The sequence below is a fragment of the Mastomys coucha genome, unplaced genomic scaffold, assembly GCF_008632895.1.
Source record: "Mastomys coucha isolate ucsf_1 unplaced genomic scaffold, UCSF_Mcou_1 pScaffold22, whole genome shotgun sequence".
NCBI lineage: Eukaryota > Metazoa > Chordata > Mammalia > Rodentia > Muridae > Mastomys > Mastomys coucha.
Window position 1 is genome coordinate 24,917,947 of NW_022196905.1, and position 14,904 is coordinate 24,932,850.

The window sequence follows — 14,904 nt, forward strand, 5'->3', positions numbered from 1 at the left end:
AGTGTGCTATCAATTTAACCCCCGAGGACCCAGAGTAAAGGCAGGCTTTCCCTTACACACTCCCTGTCATGGAATTAAAACAGTGAGTCAGGATTGCAATTCCAAGAGTTTCAACTCCCTTCCTTTCCTGCATGACAGAGCTAAAATAAAAGCTAGGTGGCTAACCTGAGCTCATGTCACCTGACCGTTAGCCTGTGCTAGTCCTGAAGGTCACCTTAGTGCAGTGTCATCAAACTACTTGTAGACACATAAGACTAGCAGGATGAGATAGGGAGCTGGGAGAGTTGTGCCTGTTCTTGCCTGAAGAAAGATGTGATGTTATAAATTATCTTGGTGAGGGGTTTAGGTAATTAAACAATCATTGTTAAACTCCTCTAATAATAATGTTCAAAATTGAAACAATATTGAAAAGACATAAGTGGATATATCCTTAAAAACTAGAGAGAGATCTGTCACAACACCAGGAGTAACTGTGACCAGTGGGACCCAGGCACACAGGAACTCCACCAGCCCAGTGGCAGGGGTTGCTTCCAGTCTGTTTGGGCGGATGCCCTGAGCAGACCTTGGGCGCAAATTCTGCAGCCAGTCCCACAACACCCAGAGGAAGCTCTACTCCCAGGCCCTCTAACACACCCAGGATCAGAGGATCAGAAGTGAGGAGGACACAACATCTATCCCAACACTGGGAATAACTGGGACCTGCAGGACTCAGGCACACAGGAACTCCACCAAATCAGTGGCACTGGTTCCTTCCGGTCTGTCTAGGCTGGTGCCCTGAGCAGACCTTGGGCACAAACTCTACAGCAAGTCCCATAATTCCCAGAGGAAACTGTACTCCCAGGCGCTCTAATTAGCCCAGGATCACAGGATCACAGAGACAGCTTTACTCTGAGGAGTTCTGATATCAACCAAGATCACAGAAAGGACAGGCCCCAGTCTGATTTAGCCAGGGCAGGTAACACTAGAGATAACCAGATGGCAGGAGGCAAGCGTAAGAACATAAGCAACAGAAACCAAGGTTACTTGGTATCATCAGAACCCAATTCTCCCACCATAGCAAGTCCTAGACACACCATCACACTGGAAAAGCAAGACTCGGATCCAAAAATCACTTCTCATGATGATGATAGAGGACATTAAGAAAGACATAAATAACTCTCTTAAAGAACTACAGGAAAACACAAACAGGTGAAAGAAATAAACAAAACCATCCAGGATCTAAAAATGGAAATAGAAACAATAAAGAAATCACAAAGGGAAACAACCATGGAGATAGAAAACCTAGGGAAGAGATCAGGAGTCATAAATGGCAAGGATCACCAACAGAATACAAGAGATAGAAGAGAGAATCTCAGGGGCAGAAGATACCATAGAAAACATTGACACAACAGTCAAAGAAAATAGGTCCAATATTATACAATTCATATACATTTTCTGCTTGTTTTTACCTGACAGTGTCTTGCCGGGTACCACATAATGGTCTTGAACCCATGCTTCTCCTATCTCAGCCTCTCTATTAGTAGGATTGTTTATTTGATGTTTTTACACTATACTGTGGTTTTTACAACAGCTTACATATTTCAAAATTATTTATACAGCCAAAAGAAACATAAACAATTAACTTGGGAGGTGGCTTATAAGAGAACAACAAAGAGTGAGACTGAATGCTTTGCTTGATGTTTGTAACTATTCTATCAGTTTTGAAGAAGAAAACTTTATAAGTTACTCTTTCTCTGAGATGAATGCTTTTCAAAATCATCACAGCCAATGAACCAGATTCTTACCTGCACCTAATGTCTGTGCCATCCTCCAAGCAGAACCATTGTTCATTGAAACAGTTGGTGAGTGACTTCTTGGATAGACCATCTCAATACACACACCATTTCTTAAATGAATTTAACCTGTTCTCTGTGGGCTGAGAATGAAAACAATCACTCCAGTCAAATAGCTTTGACCATAGCAGGAAATCTGATCGTGCCTCCAGTTCACTCCTTGGCACAGCAGAACTGTCCACTCTTAGCTTAGCTACCAGGGAGGTAAAATCCTTTGGTGATATGAGGGGCATTGAAAGACAGTCTTATTACAACAAACTCCAATGTCTAAAAATAGTTCTTATTTTGGGCTTGTACCATAGTAAGAGCCAAGATTTTAAACTCTACTAAAAACAAAACAAACAAACAAACAAACAAAAAGACTTTATTTATGTTCATTTAAAAAAAACTAATAGTGATGTATTATTTTAAAATACACAGCTGGGGCTGGCGAGATGCTCTTCCGAAGGTTCTGAGTTCAGATCCCAGCAACCACATGGTGGCTCACAACCACCCGTAATGAGATCTGATGCCCTCTTCTGGTGCATCTGAAGTCAGCTACAGTGTATTACTCCGGAGTGAGCGGGCCGGAGCGAGCCATCCTGAGTTCAATTTCCAGCAGCCACATGATGGCTCACAGCCATCTGTACACCTACAGTGTACTCATACACATAAAAAATAAATAAATAAATCTTTAAAATACACAGCTAATATGTTTGGAGTTATTTAAAATTTATATTGAGAAAAACGTATGTATTTTCAGTATTGCTGCATACAAGCTTCTTAAGACTGTTTAATTGATTGTTTTATATCAAACAACTTTTATACTACTCATTTTTATTGTTATAATATTTTATAAATTTTAAAGAATATGACAAAATAAAAGGATATTGCAGGTATTGGAGAGGGGGGTCTCTGGGAGGAGTTGGGGTACAAAAAGAAAAGAAGAATGTGATGAAATTCTATTTACTTAAAATATGTTTTTAAATGTTAACAAATTCAGATAAACTCAAATTATGTATCTTTTCTCATCATAATGCAATAAAACTTAAATCAATTTTTAAAAAAGTAGAGAGAGAGCGAGCGAGCTCCGCATTGTGACACAGGCATTTAACACCAGCAGAGGAGGGGGTAGAGGTGAGTGGATCTCTGTGAGTTCAGTGTTAGCCTGATCTACATAACAAGTTCAGGACAGTTAGAGATACATAGACTCTGTCTCAAAAATAAAAATTAATAAGCAAAGAACAAGTAGTCAGGGTGAGAACTGCCCTGTTTATGAACTTACATTGGCCTAAATACCAATGGCACTCACACCACTGAATGAAACAGCCTTGTCTGATCAGAACAGTCTTTCCAAGCTGTTAGCCTGAAGGGAAAGAAGGAAGCTCCTTCAGCACCTCCCTGAGATGACCTCTTATGAGGTAGTACAATAGGTAACTGGAGGGAATAAGACTCCTCTATGTTGAATATTTGATTTATGTAACATTTTTAACAAGTTTTAAAGAGGAAAAAGACCAAATGAGTTAACCAAGAACTAAGTGGGGCCTGGAAAGGGCTCAGGAAAGATGGCTCAAGGACTAAGAGCACTTGCTGTTCTTGTGGAAAATCCAGGTTTGGTTCCCAGCATCCACGTAGCAATTCACAACCACCTGTAACTCCAGCTCTAGGGGATCTGATCCCTCTTCTGACCTATATAGACACAGCAGTCATGTACATATACAAGTATGCAAACAAACACTCAAGACGCATAAAAGGAAATAAATGTTTAAAAGATAAAAAAGCTATCCAGAACTTCCTTGTGGTACTATGGAAAGTGACACTCACCAAACAAGGAGTTAAGGTCTTATACATGCTAGGTAACAGCTGTACTACTAGGCCTCAGCCCTCTTGTTTTTATGTTGTGGCAGGGCCCATACTGACCTGCCAAGTAAGTGGGATTATAAGTCTGCTCTTCTAAACTTGGCCAGTATAACACTTGTTTGTTTAAACTATCAATGAAGTATTTTGAGGTTCAGCACTCATGTTTCCAAATGGGAGAAGATAAGAACTTCTCTGGGATGGGATGGGATGGGATGGGATGGGATGGGATGGGATGGGATGGGATGGGACGGGAACGAGGTTTAGGTCAAATGTCAACCCTCTAATCCATGACCATAGACAAGATATATAACTTATAAGCTTCCAGCACTGTAGTGGAGCCAGCTGCCCTGGCCTTGCAGTTGAGCACATTCAGTACCATTTGGAAGCACCAAGTGTCTTGCTTCATACATTAATAAGTATTTTACTTTCTCTTCTGAAGTTTCATGCTTCCAGTCACTATTGCTAGTGACAAGACGTGTGGTGATAGCAGAAGATCTAGCTTATCATCCCCTTAATCCACCCCCAAGACAGCCCTGTGCTAGCTCCCAGTCCTTTCAGTCCTTCCTAGAACTATCCTTCTAGGGAGAAACTACAATGGCAACACAGGTCTCTAAGCAAGGTGAAGAGAACTTGGTGTTTGAAGGCTGAGAGTCCACCTGCATGTGTGTAAGCGCCTTCCAAGTGGCAGGTGAACTGTGAGTACACACTAATGAGGAACTGAGGAATAGTGTATATATATATATATATATATGTGTGTGTGTGTGTGTGTGTGTGTGTGTGTGTGTGTGTGTGTGTCAAGGATATCTTGTGCTTAGTGTTAAAGTTGTATAGTCAGAATGTTCTTGTTTTGATTTTGTTTTTAAATCTGTTTACTACCTAATTAAAGAGTATTGTAGTATATTCTTTTACCTCATTGCAAGTTTTGCTGGGCTCTGCTTAATTAGATCCAGACTCCATTAGCCCATCAGCATCAGAACATAGATTCGTAGGGATCAAACTGAACTCTCAGACTTGATGGCAGATGTTCTTACCCCCTGAACCACCTCACCGGCCTGTGATTTTTATTTTATTTATTTTTCAGTTCCCAGTTTCTCCCTCAGTGGGCCAACCTTAAGAATGAAGCTCCTTGCTACAAGAGCCTGCCCTTATTTTCCAGTGGCCCTAGGTGTTCAGACTTTGCAGGCAAGTTTGTTAAGCCTGGTTCTGCCACCTAATTAACACTTGTTTATATTAATTAGTTGCCACATGTACAGAAGGCAGTGGCCCTTTTTTGAGGTTTCCAGTTACAGACCTAATAAGATCTGGCCTGAAATGGGACTTTCAGAACCTCCCAAGGCAAGGTAACAGCTTCCAAGTCCTCTGCAAGTTCCTCTTTCAGGCATAGACAGCTCTACAGCCATTTTTCCATAACGTCCTTCATTCACCCAGAAGGATGGATGGAACAGGAGGGTGTGCACAGGCTCTCCTGAGTTTTTGGTACTCCTCGTCAGGTGTTAAAACAAAGGGGACCATTGTGTTTCTTGGAACTGATCTAAAAGTCTGTGTTTGAGATTAAGATCTAAGGAAATGCATTTCCGTTTAACACCCAGTAGTTTCTGATTGTGAAAAGACTCCCAACCTGTGCATCGGCGCCGTACGTGACTACAGACTCCAGCCTCTTCTGTTGGTTCCTTTAATTAGTAGGAATTAAGTGGAGGCTGCTGCATATTTTGAGAATAAATAACACTGTTTAAACTTAGGCAGCCTTAACCATTAACTTAACCGCTGAATTCTCGCTGCTACATGTCTCCTGAATAGATCAGCATAATCTTAACTAGGACTTAAAAATCCTTCATCCTCTCTCAGGAACTTAGAACTTGAAGCCCATGGAAGCCTTTGGAGGCTTAATGACTTTAATTATGGCAAGAAATATCTTCTGGTGGGTAGGAGTGCAGCTGGTGGGAGAGCCCTTTCTTAGTGAAGCCGGATGGGAGCTGGCAGAAAGGCAGTCATGGGGGAGGGGGACTCAGAGGGGTGACTGGGGGGGGGGAGGTTGGCCGCAGGGCCTCTGAATTCTGAACTGTGTTTGTGGCTTCAGAGCTTTGATCACTTGCCAGGGAAACCTGGAAGGTCAGGCCAGGCTGCAGCCAAGCCCTGGAATGAGGAGCCAAGTCAGTGGAGCGGGCAGCACTATGTCGCCACCCTCCCCTCCTACCCTGGATGAAGTAACCCTATCTGCAACCCCATCCTTTGGTCCTCTTTCTGTGCTGGTCTTCTTTTGAATTGGGGACTCTAGGGCCTGCAATAAGCTAACAAAATGCCTTCCAAATGTGACTTGGTAAACTCAGATATGCTGTATGTACTTTAGAGGAAATCAGGACTATTTTTTGTTTGTTTTTTATTCGTGTGCGTCTAGTACAAATTACTCCAGAGACAGGTGATCTCTCCTGGTGGCTTGTGTCAGGTTTCCCCATTTCTTTTAACATAACCATCACCACCACCCCCACCTTGTTTCTTGGCACCAAGTTTTTCTCACTGGTTCCCTGTGTACCCTGGTGTGTGACCTCATTTCCTATGGAATGAAAAGTTTCTCTCGGAAAACAGGGCCCTTGGTGAGTCCTCTCTGAGCCCCTTTGCCTGGTGACTCATGCTTTAGGGCACAGGGGCTGTGCAGAATATGCAAGAGCCTGGTGCCTGGGTGGTTACTGCCTAGAGGAAATCGAAGGAAGGAAAAAGTGAGGAGTGAAGGTTTAAAATCCATTTAGTGATCTCCAGAGAGAAGGGATATACAAGGACCCAATGAGTGGCTGCTTGGACCAGGAAGACCCACCAAGAGAGAGCTGATGGTGGTGGTAGGTGTGGTCAGCCCATAGGTCTACTGGTTGATCTCCATTGGTATGAACAGCCACCACCACTTTCCCCTACATGTCCTCCCTAGCAACACTCAGGACCCTGTACAACATCAGAAGCTTGTTACTGCCATTCTGCAAGTCTGAAGGGTACAGAAAAGAATGGTGTCTCTCATGTTGGTGCTTAAAAGCTGTGAAGCTGTGGTTTCTCCAGCCAGTACTCCTAGAGTGCCATGTTCTATGTCTCAACGGGTCCTGTGCCTTGTTCTATTTTGCAAGTGGTAGGATAGATTCCATCTGTCCTCTAGGCCAGAGGAAGGCCAAGGACACATATCCAAGGGTAGTCATCTGGCTAGTTTTTCCTAGTTGGAATTCTAAGGAAAATTCACTTTTTTCCTCCAGAGAGAGAAGGGACACAGCACACACTGTAAATGTACAGGTTTGTTGTTTGGTTTGGCTTTTTGGGGGGTTTTTTGTTTTTTGTTTGAGAGATTGCTTTGAAATCCAGAAATGTGTGTGTACAAAGCCCAGAGTCTAAGAGCCACTTTTGAGTTTAAGACTGGCCAGAGACAAGATGTCTGCCTTAGAATTCAAAAACCTCCTCAGCAGTACAATAGAAGATAGTGCAAATAAGAAGGCAGGTCTTGAAATTCAAAGTGTGAAGACTGCAGATTCCAAGTTCCAAGAAAACATAGCTAAACAGACCATTCCTGATCGAAGAGTTGGAGGATCCACAGGATTCCTGTTGGTCAGGAGTGAGCTGCAGTCAGTGTTGGCAGCAGCAAAGGCCAGGTATTGTGCTTACTACTGAGTAAAACTGATGCTGTATGAGCGCAGCAGGGTTAGGCAGTTCCCTGGTGCTGAGAATCAACTGTAAAGAAGTCTGACAGCCAGGATGCCCTCTAGTGTGGGAAGCTTTTGAAGATTGGTGCTGCAATATGGAGCTAGGTGCATGAGTTAGGTAATGCCATGAAGGGCAAGTTAAGTGAGGTAAAACTGAGCTCTAAGGGGTGCTGCATGCTACAGCCTGCAATGGTGAGGACACTCAGAGAACCAATAGGAGAACTTTCGGTAAAAGGGAGTGGGCTGTTAAGTTTGGAAGCAGTTAGCAAGGGAGGTCAAATTTTAAGCAGCCCTAAAAAGCAATATAGATTCCAGACTGAGAAAGGTCCTTGTGCTGTGCTGTGGGTAAGACTAGCTGGGTAGGGAGAGCCCCAGGGATCAAATAGTTGTGACTCACAAGGTAGTGAGAGGGTTGCAACAGTGGAGAAAAATAGTAAGTAGATTTGGAAGTTGAAATCAATATAGTTTGGTAAGCAGTTAAATGTAAGGGTAAAGCAACAAGACTACAGTTTCTATGCACCAACCACCTTGAGAAGGGAGCTCAAGTTGTAGGGAAGAAAGAATTGCTTTTATTTGGTTTCATTTCTTTGGATTTTTCAAGACAGTGTCTCACCATGTGTTCCTAAACTCTTTATACATCTGACTAACTCAGACTTGCAATGATGCATCTGCTCCAGCCTCCTGAGTGCTAGAATGACAGATATGCACCACCACAAGCAACTTAAAAGTCAGGATTGAATGAATCATAGGCCCATGGCTCCCACATTGTCCTACTCAAGAAACATCCCACAAGTGTCTGAGATAATATACTCTGCCCTGCTCTGGAAATAGCTGCAGAAGTTTGAAGAAACCCAATCTGAAGCAGAAAGCTGGTGCCAAGTCAAGGGAAGCAGTCCTTGGACCTCCAGTACCATGAATTCCCTACTGTCGTCATTTCTGCCCACTTAGGTTAAGCCGCTATTTGTAAGCACATTTGAGAGCTCTCTGAGTGTGTTCATAGAGTAAAGGGAAGAGACCCCGGCACCTTCACCTTGCTTAAGAAAGAGTGCTTTACTCAGAGATTATTATCAGGTGCATTATGATAGATGCTTCCAAAAAGGTCCTGTTTACGTCTTTCCTGAAGTTCCTATGACACAGTTATTTGGCTATCTTAAATTGTTCATAGAACTGTGTAATTGAATGTTTTCATACCAATAATCACCATTTCTGTTAAGTTGTGGATGTGCGCATTATTTAGTTATTTGCTATCAGAGCAAAGTATCGATCCTTCCACCTATGAGAGAAAGAGATGAGAGAGGGGTTTTGATAATTCTTTCACCCAAGCATGCTGCACACCATGGAGTATTAATCCAAACAAAGCCTGCTTCACAGCAGGGAAGGTATTATACACATTGGTTTGGAAGGCTCTCTAATGCTGGGTAGTCTGGAGATGCCCAAACATGGATATGCTTCACATACATCACAGATAGCTCTAGAATATGCTGAGCTTCCAGATGATACCAGCCAGGAAAATAGGTCATTCTCATATATGCACTTTGGGAAAAGCCACTCTAGAGACAGGATAAGCAATCTTGTGATCTTCATCTCTTTCCTTATACCCCCTGAACTAAAAACACCAACCCTTCCTGGTGCTGCCCACAAGAATGATATTGTTCCACAGTCATCAAATGCAGATGATGTGCTCTATAAGGACAAAGACCTGCCACTGTGTCTGCTGTTCAGTGCTATATATGTTCCCAGGGCTTAGCACACATAGTAATATGGCTAATATTACTGTTAGACTCGCTAATAACTACTGTTATTACAGCTAGATTAGTAAATGGTAATGCAAATGGAATTAGACCATTCCTCACTGCTATGTTAATTATATTGAGATGGTCTGGGGCCATCTGTTTTGCTAGGCCTTATGAAGTATACAAATGCAACCTATAACATCTACCTGTTGACCCCTAGGAGTATCTATTATACACAGGACATGTATAGTACCTGAATGAGGTGTTTGCATGTAAGGCCACTCATATTTTAAGACATGTGCCACAGAGAATGTAGCTAGCCCTTGCCTGCCTATGTTGTTCATTTATGTCATCTTACTTTGTCATTAATACAAGCTTGAATGAAATCTAAGAAGCATATTCTGTGAAGATTCTTAATAATCTTCCTGTTTCTTTGGTAGTATTTCTGCCTTAAGGAAATTGGAATGAAAGTCAAAATCCATTTACTATAATAGTAGAAAACAGAAATAGTACAGATATCAAAAATACATGAGAAAAACCCAGGCCTGATGGTGAAGGACTATAATCTCAGGTGCTTAGGAAGACAAGGTAGGGGACTACAAAGTCAAAACATGCCTGGGCAACTTGGAGAGATCCTGTGTCAAAGTAAAAAAATGAAAGGGGAAAAAAAAAAGAACTGGTGATAGATTGCTTACCTAGCACATGTGAGGCCCTAGTACAGCCCTCCAAAAGGAGTAGTTTTTGAAAGGACATATCACCATTGGCACACACCTTTAATCCCAGCACTCAGAGGCAGAGGTAGGAGGAGCCCTATGAGTGGAAACCAGCCTGGTTTGTACCTAGTAAGTTTCAGAGCATCCAAGGCTACATAGTGAGAGATCTTGTCTCAGAACAAGCAAATTTAAAGCATGTGCTACATACCTGTAATCTCAGCACTTGAGTTGCTGAGGCAGCAGGATCATGAGTTCAAGAGCAGCCTAGGCTATAATACCTTCTTTTTAAAAAAAAAAAAAAACAAGCTGGGCGGTGGTGGCGCACGCCTTTAATCCCAGCACTTGGGAGGCAGAGACAGGCGGATTTCTGAGTTCGAGGCCAACCTGGTCTACAGAGTAAATTCCAGGACAGCCAGAGTTATACAGAGAAACCCTGTCTTGAAAATCCAAAAAAAAAAACAAACACAAAAAAAAAAAACAGGGCTGGAGAGATGCCACCGACTGCTCTTCCAGGGGACCTGGGTTTCAGTTCTCAGCACTCATGGAGGAGCTTACAACTGTCTGTAACTCCAGTTCCAGGGGACCCAACACCCTCACAGACATGAATGCAGGTAAAACACTAGTATAATACAAATAAAATTTAAAATTAAATAAAAATTTATAATAGTAATAGTCACACAAAAAATTGATTGGAACCCTTATATATTAGAACTTCCCATAAGCAGCTGACACATACATCAGCTATGGACAGCTCAACTCCTTGTTACCCTATCATCCAGAAATCAGAGCAATGGTTTGTTACTGCTCTCCTGTGAACCCAGCTTGCCACTGACCCTCCCCTGGCCAGGTTCACCAGGCTGTCTTTCCCATCCTTTCTTTTAAGGAGCTTTGACTTGAGAGTTTCTAAAGCATTAGGGGTATAATACTATAATATTATATATACTGGTTACAAGACTAGTAATCTTCTATCTAGGTTTTAGATTTGTTTGAAATACAATAATCTGGCAGGAAGTTTACTAGATAAAATTGGAAATTACCTAAGATAAGAAAATTTGCTCAAAGAATTTGACTCCAGGTTTTTAAAATTATATTGAGTCAGGAGGAAAAGTGTAACCAAGCAATATTCTTTGATTTTAAAATATAATGAAAACTCCATTTTGTAAATGAAGATTAATTGTGACCTTTTCTTGAAGATAAAGCAAACTCAGGATTAATGTCTACTAGGCAAGCACTTTACCACTGAGTAACATCCCCAGCCATCAGTCTTTTCTAAAGCCATCTCTCAACAGGCAAGGTCTCAATAGGATCTCCTCCCATCAGTCCTGATATGTGCAGGAAATACAGATTAATTCAGAAAGATATAATTTTTGTTTTGTTTTTGAGACAAGGTTTCTCTGTAGCTCTGGCTGTCCTGGAACTCTCTTGATCAGGCTTGTCCAGAACTCAGAGATTCACCTGCCTTTGCTATTTTATATGGTTTTTTTGTTTTGTTTTGTTTTTTTGTTTTTTTTTTTTAAAGTCTCACATGGTCCAAACTGCCCTCAAACTCTCTATGTTGCTGGGTTGACCTTGAACTTTGGAATCTTCCTGCCTCTACCTCTCAAATGCTGGAATTACAGGCACCATACCTAGTTTTATGCAGCACTGAGGATCATTTTATATAAAGTGCTAAGGCTTCATGCATGGTTGGCAAATCTACCCATTGTGTTACATCTCCAGCCTCCATAAATATAATTTTAATGTAATTCACTGAAAATTAAGCATTCCTCAGCCACAATATTTGTCCTTAGAGTCCATGCTTTAGTGAATTGTGTCTGAAGTTGGGCTGTAGATGGGATTTAAGCCCTTTATTCTCTACCCCCTTCCTCCCCAAAGAAAGCAAGTATGTTTTAAAACATCTTTTGTAAGACTGAGAGTGGAGCCCAGTGTAAAGCACATACCTGGCATGAATGAGGCCCAGGGTTCATCCTCTAGCTCCATGATGTCTGTCCTGAATGGATCGTGCCTCTGGAACAATGAACATTCATGTTCCTGTGGAATAAGAAATACTGGGAAGCCCCGAGGCCCTCTGGCTGTGCGTTTCCCTGAGGCAGGTTCCAGGAAGGTATTCCCTACCCAGGTGCTGCTGTCGCTGCCAGCCTCTCCAGGTGCGCCAGCATCAAAGCTGGAGGGGCAAGCACTCCCAGTCAGGACATAGCTGAACTCACACTCCCAACAGGTACTCTTTAATATGCTGGATCCCTGGCTGAAAGCAGAGTTAAAAATATGAGAAGCCCTCTTTATTTCATCCTCTAGGAATGGAGTTTGTGAAGAAGCCTAGGGTACCACTGGGGCAGGAACACAAGAACCTGCTCACAAGTCTCTGAGCTGCTTGCTGTTCTAGGGAAGAGAACAATCAAACTTGCCACCTTGGCTTCTTGCAGCCATAGCTGTTCTGAGGCTGGAACTAAAAGAGATCCGGTGATTTAAGATGCAATGATAGAGCACTTGCTTAGCATAAACAAAGCCTAAGTTTGACCCCAGCACTACCTAGAAGAAAAATACTGAACCTCAGTGTTCACTTGGGATCACTGACTGATGAAACAATCAGGCAACTTTCTGATCGTTTGGTATCAGTTAGTTTTTAAGGAAGCTGCCTGTAGGACAGGGACAAATTCTATAGCACTATACCCAGGATTCCAGGGTTTCTTAAAACTTCCAAGGAAGTTTATCCCCAATATCACTAAATTTTGACTTGCCTGGTCTCAAGTTCAGGGGATTGGCTTAAAAAGCAACAGGGTAACACCGCCCTCTAGTGGTGTAGTAAAGTATTTGCCCATTGGGTTTGTGCACCTGTCAGGACAGATTATTCCTGGGGAATTTGGATTTATTCTCAAACACTTAGGCCCATAGTAATGTGACCTCTGAGCACTGGCTGAAATTGCCCATCTTTTAGCATGCTGGTTTGGGAATTTGTTTTGTTTTTCCTGTATTTTTTTTAGAGTGGCTGCCTCTGTTAAAAGAGTTCAAGTCCTAAAAGCAAGGATCTGTCTCATGTCTCCTCCTTCTGCAGACTCAACTCTGTTGTTCACTTAGCTGGAGATAAAATTAGAAAGTTCATTGAGGTGGAAGGGAATCTTTTCTCCCTCCCTAGCCCAACAACAAAAAAAATTCTATCACTTCTCATTTGTTTCTAAGCCTTCTTGTCTTGTCCTTCTGACCTCTAGTTTTCCAACTGGTAGGATTATCCAAGTCCCTGAGAGCTTACAGAACTCAGCTTCCTGGGCCTGCCTCCAGCCCCACTGAACCAGTCTCTGTGGTTGGAGCCAGGAAATCTGCTTTACAAACTTCCCAAGTGGTTTTTGATGTGCAGCCTAGCTTGGCAGCTAACTGCTCTAAATCCCCACTAAATTGTTTTTTATAACCCACCCAACCCCAACCCCACCCCCAGTCTCCAAAGGTCTCCAGCTTGTGTCACAAGTTAAAAGTGACTATTTTGAAATTCATTTAGAAATAGTCAACATGCTATCTTAACTGGATGACATGGGAAGGAAGAAAGGACCACAAGAGACAAACCAAAAGCATTTACTCTGGTTGCCAGGGGCAGTGTGTTTATAGCAGCAATACCAAAACCAATACCTCTGTGTTGTCTGGGCAAGCTGCCCATCTGTAGTCTTGGTTTTTAATGTTCCAGCTAGATTGGGGGTCGGGGAGAGACAGGCTTCTGCACTAGTCAGTTACTCATTCCCACCCATTCTAAGTCTTTGGGCTCTCAGGAAGATAGGACAAAGTAGGTGGCATTGTCTCCTGTTTTGCAAGTGAGAATGCCAAGGCTTAGGGAAAAGGATCAACTTGCTCAGGGGCACAGACATTGCTTGCTGTCCAGTTCTGCATTTTGAAGCTATGCCTGCTTTATAAGGCCAGTGATAGCAGAGTCAGAGGACAGAGTTGCCAACCTGCTGTTTTTCACTCCACCAGGCCAAGAGAGCAGTTCAGCGGGGAGCTACTGCAGTTATCTTTGATGTATCTGAAAACCCAGAAGCCATCGACCAGGTAAACCACTACTATAACGAGTCCTAAGAGGCATTTGCTTTGGTCATCTAGAGTAGGCATTGTTTTGACACCCTTATTTTAGATCCTTTTACTTGTCTGCTGAAGTAATATGCCTGTGTTTGAGTATCAGGTATCATACCTGAGAGAGGATAGCAAGTAGTTGTGGGTTGAGGACTTAGGGATATGGGACATTTTCAAAGAATCTCTGGGTTTTTGGGCAGCTCAACCCATCTTTTGGTTTTTCGAGACAGAGTTTCTCTGTGTAGCCCTGGCTATCCTGGAACTCACTCTGTAGACCAGGCTGGCCTCAAACTCAGAAATCCACCTGCCTCTGCCTCCCAAGTGCTGGGATTAAAGGCATGTGCCACCACTACCTGGCTCAGCCCATCTTAAGTATAACATCCTATCCTCACCTTTCTGGAAACCCCAAGGCTATAATTCTTGAAGGCTTGAAGGGTTTCCAAATGGAGGCTTAGCATTCTTTTCTTCCTCTCGTGTGTGTGTGTGTGTGTGTGTGTGTGTGTGTGTGTGTGTGTGTGTGTGTGTGAGACGAACGAGCACATGCACGCTTACCCTTGCATGTATGAAAGAAGCACTCTATCACTGAGCCACATTCCAAATCCTGTCTTGTTTCTTAAATAAGCATGTCTTTAACTAGTACCCTCTCTTCTTTGTCAGCTAAACCAAGGCTCAGAAGACCCTCTTAAGAGGCCAGTGGTGTATGTGAAGGGTGCAGATGCTATCAAGCTGATGAACATTGTCAACAAGCAGAAAGTAGCTCGAGCAAGGATCCAGCACCTCCCTCCTCGAGTGAGTGGCAGCCTGTCTGTTGTCCTATTGGTGCCTTTGTTTCCTTTGAGCATTTAGCCTCCTCGTCCCTATATCTAGAATGCTGGTGTAATGTATGTTCCTACAGTTTTTAGCTCAACTATGGCACAGGAGGACAGAGAGATTTTCACCCATGTTTCTTTATTTGTAAAAATTTGTTTAAAACTTATGGAAACAGACATTGTATGCTATGAAGTCTGGTTTCTCCAACCTGGCATTGCCCCTTTGCAGTTCATTCTTGTAAAAGACAAGCCGA

General features: G+C 42.6%; 1 protein-coding gene across 1 annotated transcript in view; it reads left to right on the forward strand.

The window, feature by feature from the left end:
- Znrf3 (zinc and ring finger 3) overlaps positions 1-14,904 on the forward strand; it is a 159,889-nt gene that overhangs the window by 132,601 nt on the left and 12,384 nt on the right. Inside the window, exons 3-4 of the mRNA XM_031339871.1 lie at positions 13,746-13,820; positions 14,499-14,630. Coding sequence (XP_031195731.1) covers positions 13,746-13,820; positions 14,499-14,630 — 207 coding nt within the window. The remainder of the gene's footprint in view (positions 1-13,745; positions 13,821-14,498; positions 14,631-14,904) is intronic.